At 26.9% G+C, this 21,652-nt stretch overlaps 3 protein-coding genes across 6 annotated transcripts in view; 1 reads left to right on the top strand and 2 right to left on the bottom strand.

Moving 5' to 3' along the window:
* Positions 1-369: 369 nt before the first annotated feature.
* On the top strand, positions 370-16,557 carry LOC100160022 (kinesin-like protein KIF18A). Of its 3 annotated transcripts, none has more exons than XM_003247562.4 (13): positions 370-794; positions 1,086-1,235; positions 5,993-6,228; positions 8,506-8,663; positions 8,734-9,100; positions 10,207-10,406; positions 10,472-10,783; positions 10,849-11,043; positions 11,102-11,281; positions 11,388-11,564; positions 11,626-12,064; positions 12,562-12,637; positions 15,180-16,557. In XM_003247562.4, the coding sequence occupies exons 2-13, from the start codon at positions 1,099-1,101 to the stop codon at positions 15,196-15,198; spliced, it is 2,496 nt and encodes an 831-aa protein (XP_003247610.1). In that variant the 5' UTR covers positions 370-794; positions 1,086-1,098; the 3' UTR covers positions 15,199-16,557. The 3 variants fall into 3 exon arrangements, with proteins under 3 accessions (XP_003247610.1, XP_016663578.1, XP_001946907.2); XM_001946872.5 differs by having other exon boundaries at positions 371-728; XM_016808089.2 differs by lacking the exon at positions 12,562-12,637 and having other exon boundaries at positions 370-728; positions 15,180-15,383.
* On the bottom strand, positions 1,566-3,316 carry LOC100159314 (arginine-hydroxylase NDUFAF5, mitochondrial). The gene has a single exon (XM_001950633.5). It carries the CDS (start codon positions 2,828-2,830, stop codon positions 1,793-1,795), a length of 1,038 nt encoding a protein of 345 aa, XP_001950668.1. The 5' UTR covers positions 2,831-3,316; the 3' UTR covers positions 1,566-1,792.
* Positions 16,558-18,056: 1,499 nt separating the features above from the next.
* The window catches only part of LOC100161362 (vacuolar protein sorting-associated protein 45), a 6,890-nt gene continuing 3,294 nt past the window's right edge, over positions 18,057-21,652 (bottom strand). The window contains exons 5-12 of one of the 2 annotated variants that reach the window (XM_001950608.5): positions 21,253-21,363; positions 20,837-20,971; positions 20,623-20,763; positions 20,411-20,548; positions 19,650-19,808; positions 19,498-19,593; positions 18,689-18,822; positions 18,057-18,522 (exon numbers count right to left, since the gene is read on the bottom strand). In XM_001950608.5, the coding sequence (XP_001950643.2) occupies positions 18,321-18,522; positions 18,689-18,822; positions 19,498-19,593; positions 19,650-19,808; positions 20,411-20,548; positions 20,623-20,763; positions 20,837-20,971; positions 21,253-21,363 (1,116 nt within the window). In that variant the 3' untranslated portion in view covers positions 18,057-18,320. Of the gene's footprint in view, positions 18,523-18,682; positions 18,823-19,497; positions 19,594-19,649; positions 19,809-20,410; positions 20,549-20,622; positions 20,764-20,836; positions 20,972-21,252; positions 21,364-21,652 lie in introns of both variants that reach the window. The other variant, XM_016808092.2, reaches the window with a different exon arrangement.

The following is a 21,652-nucleotide window of genomic DNA, read 5'->3' as shown; positions in this document are numbered from 1 at the left end:
GCTATAGATTTAGATACTATCATTGAGTATAGATACTATACTATATCTATATTCAATGATACTATACTATAAAATAATAGTATACTCATAGATATTATATTAGACTAGACATCGTGTCACGGACTAGGATCTATCTAGTCCGGCATACTGTCATCCATTTAAATTAATTAATAAATTAATTTATTAATTTAATAAAACTACGGAAGGATCTTCTATTATCTATGAATATCATGACATAATATTAATTATTATAATTTGTCACAATGAATATCACGAATCGGAAAGTACAAATTGTCTCCACCAGATTGCATTATTTTCTTTTTTAAATTAAAATATTGTATAGTTACCGTTGGTTGCACTGTTAAAGGGTAAGCTGGACTGTGATTGGGCCGCTGTAGTTATCATACAGCTTATTATTTTTTTTTTAAATCACTAATTCACAAACATAACGTATTTTCTGAAGTCAATACTAAACGCCAAATGCCCAAATGGTAATATTATTTAGTTAAAGTAGTGTGGTGCACCTTTAAAGTATTCATTACGCTATTATATGTTTCAAGATACATTTTTATGTTAAGTTTGCTAGTGATAAATCGTTCGAAATGCAGTTATTGATGTCATTGTTGATCTTTTAAACTCGGGTCCGGTTTTAATTAATTTCGTAGTGACTCCGAATGAGTATGAAAATAAACAAAACGTCATTAACATAATCGTGGAATTTTCGATAGGTAAGGATTTGCACACAATTATTATAATATCAGCATGGTTCCTCTACAACTGGTACAAGAGTAAGGGTGAGTTACTCAAAGATTTGTTTCCTATTTTTGAGCGTTATTGTTGGTAATTCCAGTTTTTATTAATTAATATTTTTTAGAATAACATAGGTACTTACTGCTAAATTTTGATAAGAAAATTAATTTAAAAATAATGAAATGCAATTGTTCATATGGAATTATTTTAATTATATTTTTTTGACATAAGTAGAGAGTATTTACTAAAAGCCGAGGAATTTAGAAATTTATTTATTTCAAAACTAAATTCTTAATCATTAATACAATTATCAATTTGTATTTGCGGTTTTTTAGCACAAATCTTAACATGGTTCTTAATCGTAGAAGCTTAGAAAATTTGAAAAAACTTGTACCTGGTCGGGGACGAAATGTTACCAAGGAAGAACAGATGCGAGTATTTGTTCGTATCAAACCTTTACCAGAAGAAGAGGATTCACTTAAGCCGTAAGACTACTATTTAACTATTTATAACCTTAAACTATTTATCTTATTGTTAGTAATTTTAATACTCTTATCAGTTTTTTAAAAATTGAATATAAGTATAAAAACAATTTATGACAAAAAAGGATGTACAACAAAGGAAAAATATTAGGTACCTAAATTATTTTTAACAAAATGTAAAATGTCTTATGCATTTAATCATTTATACCTACAAGGTGTCTAGGTATAATACCTATAACTATAAGTAGTGAAAAATATAAATATCATTCCTTTACTAAGTTAATTACTTAAATAATTATTATTACCTATTTATAATCAATTATAATATATTTATTCATGGGTACAGCTTGATATATTTATATTTTAACATTTTTACTTGAAATATTCACACATTAATACTGTACAAAATATGTAGGTACCTAACTTAATGATTGATTATGTTCAACAATTTAACTTAACTTATATAATTAGGTATTCAATTAATTGTTCTTATATTTAATACATTTAATTATAATCGGGTACAAATTATGAACATTATAACTTTTTGATTACTAAGAAAATTATGTTTCAATCTTTCCTAAGTTTTTGACAATCTTATCAAGCTCTCCTATATCTTTAATTGATATTTGTCCTGAACCTCGGGATAATGGTTTTGGTTGTGATGGATCTGGTTTCCATCCTATCATGTACAAAACTTGAAAAGTAGCTGGGATACCTTTAGTATCACTGTCTTCATCTTTATTACCATAAAGTTTTTCATATATAGCAGCTGCCGAAAACATAGTATTCTTGTTCAGTCGCAATGGCCGCTGTAGAACAGCATTATTTTCTCCCATGCCTTTTAAGTCCCACATTAGTTCAAACATTGATGGGTAACGAATAATTAGTTCATCGGTGTCCAATGTTAGCATTGAAAATCCAGCACTTTGCATTAGTGCTCCCACATCCCTAAGACGAACAAAAGGTGATATTCTAGGGGCTATACCTCCATCACGTTCAATGCCTGCCAATTGTAATGACGATCGTAATTCAAATAAAGTGTCACCTGCTAACATTGCTCCTAAAAAGACTCCATCATTTTTCAAAGAATTTTTAATTTGTAGGAAAGTTGAAGGTAAATTATTTACCCAGTGGAGATTTAAACAACTAATTATTAAATCAATACTATCATTTTCAAAAGGTAATTTCTCTTCATCTACTACTATTTTACTAACCTTTACTTCAGGCTCAGGATTTTTGGCTTTATTCAAAATTTCTTGGCATATATCACACATAATCAACTCTTTTACATTGTCTATGGAAATGTGTTTTGATACATGTCCATATCCACAACCTAGATCAACTACTAAATTAAATTGTCGTTTTATATCAAAGAGGCGATCTGATAAACGATATCCAACTTCTTCTTTAATGTATTCATAAACAGAACTATCTTCTGCTATTGCTGCTCGTTGTTTTTGAATAACTTTAGCTTTTCTGTCAAATACAGTCATTGGTGTGGGTTCATTTGCAGTTTTCAATGTTGCTAATTTTCTTATAAATAGTTTTGGTTTTGCATTCGTAACTAATTTTCTTAAGATGTTCATTTGACACGACATTTGTTAAATCAAACAGTACAGATTTTTGTTAGAAAAGTTTTATTTTGAAACACTACTATTGAATAACCATAAGATATTAACAGATAAGTAAAATAAGAACAAATATTTATGTCATTTAACACTTAGAACACTTGGTAAATTTGCTCTACAATAACTATTAACTTATAGTTATTAACTAAGATTTACTTTTACTAACTACCTAGTTATTAAAAGGATAGCCAATATGTCATTGGTGTTTGTTAGTTACCTTAGATAACACAAACTGATTACTGAATAGAGCTATGCATATAATATCACGTGTAGTCTGGGCGACTGCGCTTGAAGCCGATTTGATCGGGCCGTTCGCTTGCACATACGTCAGGAGTCTGGACAAATCTCTTTTCTATGGTCTGGACTAAAAAAATTTGAGAGTGACCGGGTAACATAATAATTGCGATGTTTTGCGCATGCTTAGTGGTGACATTGGGGCCGAACGGGCACAAGGTTTATTGATAATAATATTATTATTATTATCTATTAATCTTGGAACGGGCCGACCTAATCGGCTTCAAGATTTTTAATCGTAGTCTTAGATCATATTATACTATGGTTGGAGCGAGCGCTACGGAGTATTATGTCCATATTCCATACACTGTGAAAAAGTTAAAAGTTGTTGTCAATATCAGCGGCGAGCCACAGAATAGATGAAATTTCATCTATTCTTTGGACGAGCCTTGATTAGGTGCTTGATCTGCGCATGCGCAAAGTCATTCGTCGCATGTTTCTGATTTCTCATCTGGATTATTAGGCTGGGGCTATACACGGCGTTCGAAACGCGGTTCCCACACACTGCATCGGCGGCGTTAGCGGTTATGGCAAAACATGACAAAATCATTTATTTATTTTAATTTTATTTTGTCATGCGGCAAAATGAGTCCGGACACAATTTTACCGCAATGTGTGTGGCGTCCTTTGATGATAGTCTAAGATAATATAATACAGTCATACAAACCCGTGGCCCTCGTTGTAATTGTATATGGTCCACGAGTAAAATTTATAATAATTACAAATTACAAATCACAAATCACAAATTAAGATAGTATGAATTGGAAACTGCTGATTTATAAGTTATAATAGTAGATACCTTGTTAAATTAGTAAACCTAACATCAAGCGCAAGTGGTTAATTTTTACAGCCGTTTTATATAGTAATTATAGTCACTACATTTTGTAAATCAATTTGAAAGCTGTTTATAGTGCGATGTGCAACTCGTATATCTTTAACTGCTTTAAGAGGACGCTATACCCGCATGCGTTGCCCTCCGTCTTACACAATGTACAACATAGCAAAAAACTGTTTTGCGCGGGATAGAACTACTCCCTCGGTATTTAAAGTAGAATTACCAAAATTCCACAACGCAAAACGTTGTTCAATGTGACCCCCGTTAACTTCAATACACTTTTCCATACGACGATGTAATGAACTCCAAGTTTTTTCTATTAAATTTGGTGTTTGGAGTATAATATCAGCTACATTATGTATTTAAAACTTTGTTAACCCTAATTTTGTTATTATTTTATCATTTTTATTAGTTGACAATGTAAAATAATGCGTTAATTAATCATGTATTTTAAATAACAACAAAATAAACAAAATACCACCACTGTTTATCTAGTAGTTTTCTCATACAAATCGATGTGCCACACCATTTTTTTTTTAGTTGGCGATTCGAGCGTGAAAAACGCGCGACAAGTGCAAAAATGATGTGACATCTCGATTCGTATGAGAATTTTGCAAAAATACAACTAAACCATTTATTTTTACATCCAAGATAATGCTCTAATAATAAATTGTATAAACACAGATTTTGAAGGTAGAAAAAAAATGGCCTTCATTGGGCCATCACACTGAGTACGCCTATACTAGTTTCCTCATCCATTTCAGAAACATTCTGTATACAACCACTGATATTTACATTATTTCATACCCTTTCAACAATCTTTGTTTAAACATTGTAAATTTATAGTATGATCATGACCGTTATGACTTATGACAAAATAAAAAAAAACCAATTTTTTATTTTTATTTTATTATTCTTGTTTTGGTGTTTTTTTATATTTGGTTCCTAATTTGTATTAAATATTTTCATACTAATATTACATTTCTTTCGAAACTCAGTTTTTATATACACTAAAGTGTCGGTTAACGCTAACTGACTGATGACAGATTTTATTACGGCAGAATTCGGCCGGTTAAGTGCCGATTAACTTTAGCCGGACATTGTAAGAACGGCCCTTAGTGTCTTAGTATGATATAATATGGTGTGACCGCTACTTCAATATTTGAATATATGAATATATATTATATTATGTAGGTACTTCAAATATATTGAAATGCCTATAAATATAAATCTTTATTATTGATTAACCATTTGACTGATAAACAGTAATTGCAGTAATTGTGCATTGTTCCTATTATATTGGTTAAATGTTTCAAGCTACTCACGCCTATTGACAAATGCTTTGAGAGTAATAGTGCTGAAAAATTATATTATTGCATAGTGTAAACAATTTCAGACTGAACAAGTCCATGGTCTATTGCACCTCCGAGATAACACCTATGGTCTTGGTAATTAAATTTAATAAGAGCTATAAATCATAATTTTAAAACTATTTAGCTGTATTGAATATTTAATTGCTTAATTCAGTATTAACTTTGAATAAGTATATTATATTAAGATAAAAATTATAAATAAATATTTTAGTTATCTATTTATATAGAAGGGGTTGCCAAATAGTACGATTGCAGACAACTTTAATGTCGATTTCTTATTATTAGAATTTAATATTATACATTGTAGTATCCTCTCTAATAAATCCTAGTGACCCCTGTTGACAATAGACAATAGTTTTTAGGAAAAATGTATTCTAAATAAATCTCTATCAAAAAAAGTTTGGCTCCTCAAAATTAATTAAGTATAAAATACGTTTAAAAGAACAAAAATTAATCTAGGAGGTATATTATTTTCCCTTAGGTACCTATCTGTTTTCTATAATAATTAAAATGTTTACTAATTAATAGGATTAATACTAAACTTAATATTAATGAATAAATATGACGCTATAATTAAATTAAGGACTTATTATTTATTGTATTTAAATAACCTTGTTTCATGATTTACAGTAAAACAATCAGAATTAGAAATGAAAATGCTTTGATATTTGATCCAAAACAAGATGAGACACCATTTTTTTTCCATGGTGTTAAGCAAAATCCTCGAGATATTTCAAAACGACAACATAAATCGATAAAATACGATTTTCATCGTGTTTTTGGACCTCAAAGTTCTAATGAAGATATTTATAATGAAAGCACTAAAGATTTACTTGACAAACTTCTGTGTGGATATCATTGTTCTGGTATGTATCAATTTAATATGCTATACCAGTGGTTTTCAACCTTTTTGGGTCTACGGCTTCTTTTGAATTTGAAATCAAATATACAACGCCCATACGCAAATTTAAAATACACATATTTACATTATTTAATGACGAAATCTGTTGATCTGCTGATCTGTCTCACACACACACACACATAGCATGTATAGGTCGCGTGGACTTACACTTGATAATAACCGACAACGTCCCTGGGAGCCATGATGCACAGGTTTAAAACCACTGTGCTATATTATATTTAATTTAAATTCTATAGTATTGATACTGTTATAAAAATGGTTACAAATTATCTGGTAGTAAATGTCTATATAATGTTATATTCAAGAAAATGGAAAACTTGTTCTAAACATTTATATAAATCCATACATTTCAAATGTAACATGCCAAAAATTAAATAATTTTTTTTTCCTACTTTCTATTAAATTATGAAAAATATTAGATATACAATATGCAACAGAAAAACCTAACAAATTAAATAAGTTTTGTTCTAATCAGTATTTAAAAGATGTTTAACATAAATATGTTTTTGGGCTGGATACACTTTTTTTGTTCTGATATATTTTTTGTAATGTTTTCGTTGTTAAAATTACTTAGTAACAAAAATATATTTATGATTCATAGATTTTGCGAGTAGCATGCTATTTTTCCTTGCAGAGAAGAAATAATGAGTATCGTGATATGGTTTTTTTGTGATACTCATACCTATGGTATAACATTTTTATGTTTATTTTTTAATATTTAAAATAAAAATGTATAAATTAAATTACATTTTTATTAAAATAATTCAAAATAGCCAACTTGTAAATCTAATTAAAATGAAACTTTTTTAAGTCAAGTAAATTATTATTTACAGTTTTTTAAAATATTAATATTTTTTTTTGAGTAAATTAATTAAAGTCTTAATTACTTTTAAGTAAATCTTAAATCATTTGTTATCCATATAATTTTCATAATTACTTAAATACATTTATCATTTTTCATTTGTCTGATATTTCTGTTACACTCTGTGTGATGTATATTGTATAAAATATAAGAAAACAAATTGTGGTTTCGTTATTTATTATTAAAAATAAAATATAATATAATAAGTATTTAATTTTTCGCGTGTCACAGATTTGTCATTTTGTTCTAGATCAAGCTAAGAAACACCATGGCTCCTGCCTTAATAACAATTTCTCAAACTAACCTAATTATTTATTTCAAAGTAAATATCATTATTTTAGGTTCTGAGCGATGAATGTATTTATTTTACAATAATGTTCCTCTGAACTAGCCAAAACTCAGTATAAACATTTCAATAGCCGCCTAGCCCACCATAAGAATCCCTTAATCTCCGATCTGCTTCTATCCCAGGTAACCCAATTAAAGGACTTAAAATACAATGGTGTCGTGATCTGCTAGCCTAACTGTAACCGCATGCGGCTCGCGTCATAGACTTTTGCGGCTCGCATCTTAATGTAACATTAGACAAAAATTAACGTAAGAGCCAAAAAAAAAAAAAAAGGTCACATAATATACAATAATATGACCTTTTTTTTACATCTTGGCTCTTCAATTTTTATTAATATATTTGGTTGCTCGCGAGTCTCTTCTCGCTGGCCACCCCTGCTATAAACCATCAATTGTTCTTATTATTCTTTTTTTTTTGTAACAGATTGAATAAAAAACACATGAACCCAAAAAAAAACTGATGTATTTTTTTTTTTAATTTTTTTTTTGTGTCTATCATCAACTTTTAAGACAGTAAAAATGCTTACATTTTCTTTAAGATTATCTTTCCTGATAGGAAAATGAATCTAGTTAGTACTCTGGGGGGTCAAAAGTAAAAAATTCCTAATAGTTTTCAAAAGCGCCAGGAAAAACGGGTCAATGTTTATATTAGTATTTTCTATACACCATAATATTTTCAAAATATATAATGCTTGTGCTGTTTCTCACATTTTCAGTTTCGTATATTTTTTTTTTATAAATGTCAATAAAATTATCAAATATACTTAGAAATTTATCATAGGCTGGACTGACCGTTTTCGTTCAGAATCGTTTTTCATATACAATAATACTATATCATTTAATTAAAACTCCATTACAGTGACCCACTTGTAACCTACTGTACAGCAGAGTAACACTCACTTGCCCATTTTTTTTTATATATTGGTTTGTTATTATTTTATGTTGAATTGTTAACCATATGAATTATTATATATTTTATTTTTAATTGACAATTATATTCTTGTATTGTAGTATTCGTTTATGGAGCAACGGGGGCTGGAAAAACATTTACCATGCTGGGTAATGAAATCAACTATGGTATTACATATTTAACTATGAAAGACTTGTATGAAAAAGTAAATGAACAACAGAATTCTAAAAAATTTGAAATTTATGTTTCCTATCTTGAAGTAATGTATTAAAATATTTTATTAAAAAAAGTTTGGAATTTAAATAATATTTTAATTATTTTAATTATAGGTATATAATGAAATGGTATACGACTTGTTAGTAAGTGATAAAAAACCTTTATTTTTACGTGAATGTGGAAATACAACATCAGTTGCTGGTATTACAATAAAAATGGTAAACAATGTTGATGAACTTATTGAAATGCTACGTAAAGGCAATGACAATCGTACTCAGCATCCTACTGATGCCAATGCTGAGTCATCTAGATCTCATGCATTGTTTCAAGTATACATACAGATGACATTTAAACATACAGACCAGGTGAAAATGGCCAAGCTGTCCATGGTTGATCTTGCTGGTTCAGAAAGAGCATCTTCTAATAAGGGGATGAGGTTTAAAGAAGGATCTAACATTAATAAGTCACTACTTGCTCTTGGTATGTTGTATGTTTTATTAAATATTATATTTTTAATGCTAAGTTGCATGAACAATCACTAAACATTTAAATAATCAGTTGTAAGGTTATGCCCATTAAACATGATTTAGTGACCAATGATTTGTTCATTAAATTTTATTGAACTGTTAAATTAATACATTTTTCGTGCAACCTGCCATAAGAACTTAAACTATTAAATGTGTAGTTTAATACAGTGTTTCCTAAACCAAGTGGTGCTTTGAGTCTTGATATTCGTAAACTAATAAAGAAACCTAAGGATAACTTCATTATATTATAAATAAAAAAAGAAAGAATGTATGAAAATAATTTTAGCTGAAAATTGATTACTAAGTGTCTTCACTGGAAGGCTTCTTAAATCTGTCCTTTCTTCAAGCCACTTCCTATTCACTTATTTATTTTACTTATTGTTCAATTTTATGTAACAGATTGTAAATAAAAAAAAAATAATAAAAAAAAAAAAAAAAAGCTGAAAATTGATTAAAAATTCTTGTTATAGTTTATTTGATACCCTTATGTATAATAATAATATGAAGATTAATAAGTATTTTAGGACATAGATTTTAAATGGATGTAATTATATTTTTATTAACTATCGTATTATTTTATTATGATAGTGGAAAATGTTATAATCATATTAAATCGATTTTTTGTATATTTTTTTATTCCGAAGTACTTGCATCTAAATATTTTATATTAAAAATAATCTTTATATTTAACAGGATTAGGTATCCATTATTCAGTATTACAGTATACCTATTAAGATTAAATAATAACAATTATTATTAATAATACTAGGTATATTATGGAATATCTATTTGATTTAAGTTTTATTATTAATGGTGGTCGTGCACCCAAAATTGAGTAAATTTGTAGTACTAGTACGCCAGAACAATAAGTTTGGAATCACTGGTTTAATATATAAAAAAGTAATTATTTAAATGTATCATATAATTGTGTATAGATTGGATTATGTTTATGTAGTGTAGGATACTTTTTTTGTATATATTAGGTATCACATTCATTGTTATAAATTAAAGCTATAAGGTAAATGTATAATTTCAATTATTTTTAATTATTTATGATAGGAAATTGTATCAACAATTTGTCAGATGGTTTGAGACACATACCTTACAGAGACTCAAAACTAACTAGATTGTTAAAAGATTCTCTTGGTGGGAACTGTAAGACATTAATGATATCATGTGTGTCACCGGCTTTGTCGTCATATGAAGATACCCACAATACTTTAAAGTATGCTTCTCGAGCTATGAAAATCAAATCTAATGTGAGTATTATTTTTGTAGTATTTTAACAATTCAATATGTTTTAATAAACATTTTATTATTTAAGTTAAAAGAAAATGTAATGTCAATCAATCATCCCCCATCACATTACACTAAATTAATATCTGGCTTAGAAGATGAAAATCAGCATTTGAAAAAAAAATATGAAGAAGTATTAAAGTCTAAGGCTCCAATACCGCCAGATAATTTAGACGATCTTAAATCAACTTTGGAATCTTTATTCACTGGCAAAATAAAAAAACATAATGAAATTCTTCGTTTAGAGTCAACACAAAAAAAGACTGAATTGAGAATATTTTTAAAGAAAAATTTAATTGAACGATTCTCTTCGTTTAATGTTCCAAATATAGATGAAATGGTTTGTAATAATTATTATTTATTTTATTTCTAATTGATCAAAGAGTATTATTTAATTTTTTGTAGACTAGTGAATTGAATCGAATCAACCTGGCTATTCAACAATTTAAAGGGCGCATGGCTAGTTTAAATGCTCAATTAAATATACTGTGGGATGAAGCAATTGCATCTAACAATGAATTAAACTTATTTATAAAAAAACTTGAAGAAAATAATGTCAAACAATTTTTAGATGTTGATATTGTTCGTTTTAATGCTGAGGTATTGTATTTATACGTTTCTGTTTAAAACAAATTACATTATTCAAACAAATTTTTAGGTCATCGTAGAAGAGCAAGCTACTCTTCTCGAGCATAGAAATGAAATTGGTATGATATTGGACAGTAACCTCAATATAAGTCATGAACTAATAACTAAGCTTGCGGAACAATCTAATCAATATTATACATTATTAGAAGCACATAATAAAAATACAGAAGATATGAAAAAAAACCATAATGTAAGTAATCGTAATGATTTAACTTAGAAACTATTTATTTATTATAATAAAAAAAAACTATTTTAAAATTAAATTACAATTTATTTTCTAATTTTGGTTGTTCTAGAATATAACAAAATCATTTTTGGGTGGTTTAAAAGCAGTTAGCTGGGATTTTTCACCAGGAAACCAATGTAAAATTAAGAGGGATGAGTATTTTAATTTAAATGAACTTAGCATTAAAAATTTGAGAACCTGTACAAAACCTGAATGTTCAAGACCTATTAAATTAGAGGAGTGCATGGTAAGTTAGTAAAGTATTTATAGAATCAAATCTTTTATAAATTAATTTTAATATTTTTAAGAGTCCTTTGCAAATTGTTGAAGACAAGTTTGAACAAATCACACTACAGCCTGAAATTAATAAAATGGACACATCGCCTGATTCAAATGCTGATGAAACTGTAGTAATTTCAGCTCAAGCAGAAAGTTTAAATAATACTTTTGTATTGAAACAGAATTTAGATTTAGCATCTGTTAAACGTCTGGCTACTACGACCACACCTCATCGAAGTAAACCACCAATTGATACACGGTGTCTAACTAAATCAATTACCAAGCCTACCATACAAAGAAAAAGGCTGGTACTCAATAATCACAAAACTGGACTTAGTAATAGGAAAGTTAACCAAGAAAACATGCCACTTATTATGGCTGCAACTAGGACACTGGCTGATCCAATTCTTGCCAAAGCTGTTACTAAAGCACGAAATAATACTAATAATATTTTAACCGCTAAATCTGGTAAGTTGTATTGATGATGAAATATATAAAAAATATAAAAGGATGTTGGTTAATTGGAATGTTATGGTTTTAAATGTTAATTATTAATTTGTTATTCATAAAATTTAACAAGTCAAGTTGTATACAATTTTCATGTAATAATTGCGCTTACTTAAAGATAGTTGAAAAATTAAAATATAATATACCTTTTATAAAATATAATGTATAAAATAATATGTTTTATTTACATATGCAATATTTAGTGTCAAATGTCAATTTTTAACAAAATATTGTCTAAGACTGGTTTGTATCAGGAACATTCATAAAAAAATTATTTAGTTGTGACACAGAATAATTAAACAAGTTAATCTGTCGACTGTATTGTATTTACAAAACTTAAAAATATTAATTCTGATCTGGCGTCCTCGCAGTTCTCAAATAAACGTTCATACAATAGTAAAATACACTTATTCTTGATCACAATAAACAACTGTAATGTATATTTTTTGATTTTACAGTAAACACAAGGATAACTTCACAAGACACGTGTAAGACAATTAATGTTAAAAACCAAAAACCCACATTGACTATGAGGTACCTAATTAAATTATAGTGTTAACACTATTATTCTGATTTACTTTATTTTAGCTATATATATTTTGATTGAGCCTTTGCATTAAAATATTTGACTTCATTGAATTTAATGTTGTTCACAGTAGTTAGCTAATAATATATAAATGCCCATATGTTGTTATATGGCTTGGCCTAAGATTAAATACATTTAATTAAAAACAATACACAAAATTGTTACCGAGGCTCATATTTGATAACATGTAACAATTAGATTTTAATTTACTATTTGACAATTATTAGTTATTGATTTATATAAACAGTTGTACATTTCTCTATTCTATTATGATTAGATAAATATAAATATGTATCTAAGACCTAGAGGAGATATACCAATTAAAAATATTTCGCATAATATTATAATTTATAATGTTAAAGTTATCAAATCTGCATTATCCTACCATCCTTTGTTAGTTTTATGATTATCTCAGCTATATATGATTTTTGTTGCTCAATTCCGTTATTGTGACTACCGCAAGTTAGTATTGCATTATATTATCTTAAGAGGATATCACACCTGCATGTGTTGTCTCTGTCTTACAAGTGCGTTACTTATCAAATTTACAATCTGCAGATCACGTTTAGTTTATTATGAAATTTCATGGTAAATACTAAATATAGTGTAAATTAAAAATGTTCATAACTCACTTAAAAACTGAATAATCGTAATAAACCAATATACGAATATAGATAATAATATAATTAGGTCCACCAAACATAAATTATATCATACATAGGTGTGACTTGACTTCATCTGCAGCGGCAGCCTAGGTAATAACTGATGCTATCTTATTAATGAACCAAAAAAAGCCCTATACACCCAAGGCTGTATTTTTTAAAGCCCTCCAACCTCCCCAATGAAATATTAATATAATTTAAAAAGAAATCTGAATTATATATTTACAATTAATAATCTACAGTTATTGCAGTAATTTAACTTCAGAAATATTATTCATCTACAATAACCCTGGATTACACCACCTAGCTACAAATCAAAAATAATATAACCCTAATATTGATTAATAGCTGCGTACCGTACCGTCGTGTCTGTCTTAAGTCTTTATAGTAGGTTTCTCCAAAGTCAGGAAATCAATTTGAGAATACATGTTATCAACAAAATAAAGATACTACCTAATTTTGTCGAACCTATCTTTGTAAGTAAATAGTTATTATAAAGTTGTCAACATAAAGTCATTTTTTTTTTTAAATCAAAGTTTTAATTCTTCTGACTTAAAACTTGGTTGACCGGTGCCTTTAAAAAATTGCAGGCGTAGCCCAGGCACACTAGGCTAAATAAATGATTCTGGTATTTGGTATTAATTATTTTACATAGTCTATTATCTCTGTAATAATGCATGTTATTTTCATTTAACAATTTAAATATGTGTATCCTAAATCGAGGCCCATATATATGCTAAGACTAAAACACTCATTAAGGTTGAATTAAAAGATAAGTTGTAATCACTAATCTCTAACATAGTTTCCAAACATAGTAGAATTGGTATGTTTTGCTATTCTTCTACTCTTCCTCATTTATTTCTGTCTTTTAATGTCTACATATTTTATGCCTAGGTCCTTGGCAGCTTGGTGAGGTGAAGTTTTTGCTTGGTCCTCTTCCACTTCCTTTTTTTGGTTTTTCTCATTATGATCACTCCAAGAACTAGCAGCTGTACAGGCTCATGGAAAAATGGTCACTGCTATTTGTCTCATTTTATGCTATACTGGGACAAAGCTGAGGCTAATTATTAATCAGTGCCTCATTATTATTTTCTTGATTTTATGATGTCGACCATCGATCTTAGTACAATGAATTGTTGTAATACTCATTGATTTGATACTCTACTCTACTTATCTTTTACATACATCTCAAAAGCATTGTCTTAATAAAATAGGAGGAGTTTAAAATCATATTTACTCACAATATTAATTGTTAACTTTTCATTACGTGCTTACAGAGTTGACTAACCTACTTTACATGATGCTTACATCTGCACTGGAGCAGCGATATTATTGTTACCTCCTCTTGTTTTATTGCACATATTATATAATATTTTGTGAGTGTGTGTATAAATAAACAACAATTGTATAAAACAGTTTAAAAACTTAAAATTCAATTTCAAAAGATTTTTTTTTTTTAAAGCTTTCTTTTTGGTGGTGGTATCGTTTATAAGATTATAACAACAATATTAGATGTTTAATTACTTATACAGTTATACATATAAAATTATGTTTTAAACCTTGCCACTCATAAACCCATATAAAAACTAAAAATATTGAAAACATAATTTCTAAATATTAAAAATAGTTTTTTAAATTATATTTTATCATGTTTTTCTTATTTAGTTGAAAAAATAGTTTATATGTTTATCATTACTTCATCCAAAACATAATTTATGTGGCTTCTGGTTTTCTTTTACAAATCATGTACTTAATTTTACTCAAATATATTTTATTTCTCAATTTATGATTATAAATTAAAAAAAAATGTATTTTACTTTTATTTCAGGCAACGAAATTGGCTATAATAAGTTAAAGAAGTATTAAGTGTTCAAGGACATACTCCTACTTTCATAGTTGTAATTAGTTGTAATATGTTAGGTGTTTTTCAATCATTAAAAACTTTTTATACTTGTGTAATATTAGTAATATGTTTTATTTTAATTGTACTTTTATTTAGTGAGAAATATTTTTTAACTATAATAATAATCATGAAGTCCATAAATTGGAATTGTATTGTATTATTATATATTATTATTAATTATAGAAATAAAAATTTTAACCATAATTTGCCATTCTTAATTGTATTATAAAACTAATATACTTGTTAATTAACTTAAATGTATAATTTATTTTTTTTTAATCTGAATACAAATTATATTTTATTTGAGATTACTCGAATTATTTGGATATGAATCTTTAAATAATTTTATTTACATAAATTGATGCCTTAACAAATGTTTTATTATAATTCTTTGACCTTACCCAGTGGCCAAGTTGGCCGATTTTTAGTGGTTATAAAATGTATTCGATTCTAACATCCCAATAACCATCATACATTCTATTTTACGATATATTGAAATGGATATTAAAAATGCATCTGAATAATTAAAACAAAATATGTATCTTAAAAAAGAAAACAATTAAATTATATCATAAATAAGAATATAGGGTTGCCAAGCTACTAATTTTATGCTCCTCAATTTAAGCACATAAATAATTTATTGTTATTAATTATTAAATACTATTTTTTTAGATCTAAAGATATTTTTTATGTATGCGCTGGTAAATAATAAAAGCATTATTTGTAATTATGTTGCATATCTTCAGAAAAACTGGAATTTTTAGTTTTTAGACACTGTTGCGCACATATTGGGAACCTTTGATCTATAATATATGTTCTGTTTTTGAGAATCACATCCTCTTATTTCAACAAACTTCAATTGGGACACTATCTTTTTATTATATCATATAATATGTAATATGTGCGCGAAAGAAATACCCTGTACATGAATCAAATACAAAATAATACAGCTTACAGTTTTAAATTAATGAATTATTGAAACCATAGTTTTAACCTATAAATAGGGTTTGAATTTGAAGACAAAAGCTTTTTTATATTAAAAAGATAATGTACATATTTTTTTGTTGACTTTTTTACTTATAAATGCCTTTTTGCCTTTTTCACTTAATAATGCTTTTATTGTATTTAATTATAAATTGATTTGATAGTTTTATATACAACATATGTATTAATAGTACAAATCGATAAGATTTGCTGAAGACTGCATTGGTGTCTGTTAATTAATTTTAATGGGTTTTATTATCGGCTATATTTATCGAGTATTTAGTAAGGTCGGTTAATTTAAGAAAACGTTGCACCCGCATATGTTGTCTCTGTCACACGTACGGCATAGCAAAACCGTTTTGGCGCGAGGAAAAAATCCAGAAGGCTACAGTCATAACTAAGAAACAAAATTTTCACCACATATAAAAACTTTTATAAAGACTGGCTGTGCAATAGCGTACTTTTTTTTTTATATCACTTATATGTAAAAAGGTCTTATTGTTTCAAAACCATTATTTTTTGTGTATTTAAAACTTAAATAACTTTTTTTCAAGTTCTGATAACGAAAAAATAAAAACGATACTGCACAGGAAAAGTTCTATTTTTTATGTGGTGAAAATTTAATTTCTTAGTTATGACTGTAGCGTTCTTGGTTCTTTCTCGCACAAAACAGTTTTTGCTATGTTATACGTTTGTTGCAACCTCTTCTTAATGTTTATAAAAGTACCCATACTATCTATCTATAGATTAAAATATGTTCATAATACGTAGATACTAGATTCAAAATTGTTTGTCAGTCTGCCCCGATAACTTCCGAAGACGTATAAAGATCAATTTTTATGTACAAAAATATTTTAAGCCCAAACTGTCAACGTTTTACTGAAGACAGTTTATCTAAGTACTAGGTAGTGATTTTTTTTAATACTAACTAGTTAAATATACAAAATATTTTATTTTTTAGTTAATTTTTTTTTTTGTAATTTCTCTTTTATATAAATTAAATGTTTTTTTGACATTTTAAATGCTTTTTTTGATTATATTGCCTTTAAATCTGAACCCTACTTATGAACAGCAGTTTTTGGATAACCACCATCAAGTGCTAACAAACAATTGTAAGCAATAACCATGAGAATAATTATGAAATGATTAACCTCCACAACTGTCACCCTTTCTTACAACTCACTTTCTAACATTTATCTTACATGAAAATATTAACTAAAAAATATAAAAAGCAGGTAAGTGGATGTCGCTCTGCTGTGCAGTAGGTTACAAGTGGGTCATTGTATAATGGGTTGTATTAGACTTGAATTCAATGATAAAATATCATTGTATAAGAAAAACGATTCTGAGCGGAGATGGTTTGTCAGTCTGGATATTTTATATTGTTATTATTTATTTTATCATGTAAGTTGAATTAATATTATAATTTTTTAATCGTTTCTATGATGATAAACAAAGCGTTAGAAATTAAAATCCCATTTTTAGTGTTTTTTCGTAATTTTTCGGTGGTTTTTCCCGTGGCATTAAATAACTATTGAGAAAATCAGAAAATGACCTCTCTAAAGTACCATCTTGATCCAATTTGCTAAAAGATAAGGTACTATATTATGTTGAAATCGAAGCACTTCTTCTGGAAGAAATTTTGTATACAGGATATAAAAATAAAAAAAAACACCATTGTAAAAACAATAGCTTCCTCGCTCCGCTCAGAATCTAAAATTACTAAACAATTTTTGGAGGTTATTTGTTTTTATCGAGAATATAAAAATTGTTTGGTTTATGAGCTGTTAATAACGAACAAAATTAAAAATAATCTAATTGGTTTTAAATTATTATTTTATTAGTAATTTATAGGATATAGCAAGTAGCAAGTAGCAACTATAAAAGTTCTAATAAGATTGTGTAATAAATAAATAATAATCATATAAAAAATAAGTTAACATAAAATACATTGCACATAATAATAAATAATAAATATGAAGAAAACATAAAAACATCAGGTAATTTTATTAATAAATAAGTAAAAGTATCAATCAACAAAAAAAAAAAATATATAGTATGTCTTGTTATTCATAGAATAATTTATAACTTTCGAGATCCACCTCTACTCTTTATTACTCCAAATGTAGCCAATTTTACTTCATTTAAAAAACTGGAGGAATTGTGTACCGTACTACCACCCAATATAATCCTAACCTGTGGGTTAGCTGAATTCAGATTGTATATTGCCATTGATTCTTCATATGTAACACCTCCAATTACAAAAACAATTATATCTTGCACCCTACCAAATAAAAATATTACAATAACATAACTGAACAAAATAATTTTTTTGTTGAATAATAATATTTTATTGTCTAAAAAGATAATTGTTACAACAACTATCTAATTAATAATTTTACTAAATAGTTAAATCAATTTTAATGAAAAAATTAAAATCATACTCATACTTTTTTGTTGGTTGATTTATATCACTTAAGAATGGGTATTGTTCTTCTTTTAATCTTGATTTTATCAAATCTTCAACTAATTCTTTCACCAGTGGAACATGTTGAGTAAATATATTGTCAACACCCTTCAAGTCCTAAAATACAATTAAAAATATGATTCCCTCCTCATTCATAATACAAATAAATTTATTAATAAATAGGGATCGGATTTATATAACCAAAGTATGTATTTATACAATAAAAATATGTAGATAAATATGTGATAAAGAATTCAAAATATGTAACATCAAAAAAATAATTAATAATATAACAAAATGTGATAAAAAATGTATATTTATCTATAGTTATCTAATTATCTTGATTACAATTAATAATAACATGCAATTTTAAATTTTCGAATTCAATAGATCGTCAATATAATATATAGTTATGAACCTTTCAATTATTCTGGACTCTGAAGAAGAGACATTAAAACAGTATAATTGTCTAAATATGTAAGAAAAAATTGAATAATTGTGAAACATTTAAAAGCATGTATTTATGACAAAATATGTAAGAATATGTAAAATCAAATATAGCTCGTTTTATCAAAAATCTTGTGAAACAAATTTATCACTAGCTGAAATTAGTTTACCATGTCGCAGAGAAAATATATATTTGCATATTAATCCGAGCCCTATTAATAAATATTATTTTGATTTCTTAATAGTTAAGAAACCTAATTCAAATAGATTATTCTTAAATAAGAATTAAACTGTATGTTTGTTTATAAATATAAATAATAATAACTAGTAATGAAATATTTTTACCTTATAGAATCTTTTTGTTATTTGTTTCGCATTTTTTAATGTGTTTTCATTATCTAAAATTATTTTACTTTGGAATTTCATAACATCATGTACAAGCTGAAATTAATAAAATACTCATGAATAAAAATCAATTGAAATATTACCAATATTACCTCTATCCAATGTTCGGCAACTTTTTTTGATTTTAATATTTGTATTAAACTAGTTAATTCCCTATTACTATCCTTGCTGAACGATTTTAAAGCGTATAGCATAACAAGTTTACTCGCCTCCTCGTCTGGTATATTTTTTTCAATAAGCTCTCTAATTTTCTATAACAAACAATTACTGTTTACTTTGATACTGATTAATTATGTTTAATTAATTGTGAATATACAGAGTGATCGTTTAACGTAAGACACTTATTACACGAAAAGTAAATGGTTAGACGGTAAAGTGTCTTACGTTAAATGGATCACCCTGTATAAACTATAAATAATGAACTAAGAAAGCTACAATTAGAATTTAGATTGGATAAATAATAATAATAATGCAGACAAAACTATTGGTAAACGGATTAGATGAGTTAATAAAAATATATAAATTATACTAAAACAATATATTAGGTATGAAATTGATAAGTTACATGATTTTAGTGGAAATTTTAAAATAAATTTAATATAATCATTAATAAGGTAGATTGTAAAGTATATTAAAGTATCTCATTAACTCAAATAATAATAATTGTAATGCTGCGTTAATTGAAAAATTGATTAATTTAATGGACCAATCATGGCCCACTAACACATGTTTAGTTATTGTTCATGCATAAGTGTACTTCTTATACATTATTTAAATATTCATAAATTGTATAACCTTTGTTTATTTATTCGTATTAAGTAAAACTAAAAATACAACATGAAGTAACACTAACCAGAGTATGTTGAGAAGATTGAATATCACAAGCAATTTGTTGCTGCAATTCGGATACTTCCAAGAGATTTTTTTTTATAACATAATTCGATAATTGTTCCATAATTATTACATGTTTAGCAACTGTACCAGACATTTTCTGGAAGAAACGTGTTATAATTTAAAGCTAATTTAGATAATATTATTTTAAATCTACTAATTATTTTTGAATACTTTGAATTGCGGATAATTCTCAACAAAAGCTTTCATATCTGATATGGTATCAAGTTTTTGGTGATTTTTTGCTTTCGACTTAAAATCATCAATTAAAGATTTCATTATCTCGCCAATCTCACCAAAATTTTTATATATATTCTAAAAATATTTGTAAGCTTATTAATAAAACAATTTTAAGTATATTATTCTTTATTAAAGTGTTAACATTTACTTGTTTGTATAAATCATCTTGTTCAGCACACAATAATACTTTTTGAAGATCTGGTTTTATGTCTTCAATATGACTTAAATCCACTTGATTATTATTTATAGTAAGCAACTCATGAACCATAGCTTGGTAAGACCACTGGCAACAGTTTCATGATTATTTAACAGTTGGCATACAGTTTAATAATTATTATTAGTTTTTTTGTACACTCCTGTTATCTCGACTACCAAACATGTATAAATATCTTATAAAACATACACTTAACTGTGGTCCAATATTAGTAACAATTGTATTGATTATAACAGTACTACAGAGAATAGAATAATATTTGTAATATGTATAATAATAAGAATGATGTGGTATGAGTGGCAATAACAGAAAAATACATTGTTTATTAATTTATAATTAATTAAATTTACCGGCATCAATAGTGGAGTAACTGGATCCTCCCTTCTATCGAGAATTAGTAATTGTGGTTGAATGTCACCTTGCTTCAAATTGAAAAGATTTTCTTCTTTTGAAAATATTACCTTAAAATAATATATTTTTAAGTCTATTATGATACAATAAGCAAACAATACAGTTATTTAAAATAAAAATAGAATTTTTTTTAAATAATTATCTTTGTATACAAATTTAAAAAAAAAAACCAATTAGGAGAAACCATGGACTTATTAATGTATTTTTATTCATTATAGGTCTGGGAGAAACACTGAGATTTTTAGATTTAATGATGTATAAAAGAAAATAATATTATACAATAACATAAACAATAGTAACGTAGCAATTTTTTTAATCTACAAGCACTTCAAAAAGTTA

This window comes from Acyrthosiphon pisum, chromosome A1 (assembly GCF_005508785.2).
Source record: "Acyrthosiphon pisum isolate AL4f chromosome A1, pea_aphid_22Mar2018_4r6ur, whole genome shotgun sequence".
In the NCBI taxonomy this organism is placed as follows: domain Eukaryota; kingdom Metazoa; phylum Arthropoda; class Insecta; order Hemiptera; family Aphididae; genus Acyrthosiphon; species Acyrthosiphon pisum.
This window is presented reverse-complemented; position numbering and strand designations above follow the sequence as displayed.

Coding starts and splice junctions, on each gene's coding strand:
- LOC100160022 (XM_003247562.4), top strand. CDS start 1,099: ATGGTTCTTAATCGTAGAAGCTTAGAAAATTTGAAAAAACTTGTACCT. Junction 10,407..10,471: donor CTATGAAAATCAAATCTAAT/GTGAGTATTATT, acceptor TTATTATTTAAG/TTAAAAGAAAATGTAATGTC. Junction 11,565..11,625: donor TTAAATTAGAGGAGTGCATG/GTAAGTTAGTAA, acceptor AATATTTTTAAG/AGTCCTTTGCAAATTGTTGA.
- LOC100159314 (XM_001950633.5), bottom strand. CDS start 2,830: ATGTCGTGTCAAATGAACATCTTAAGAAAATTAGTTACGAATGCAAAA.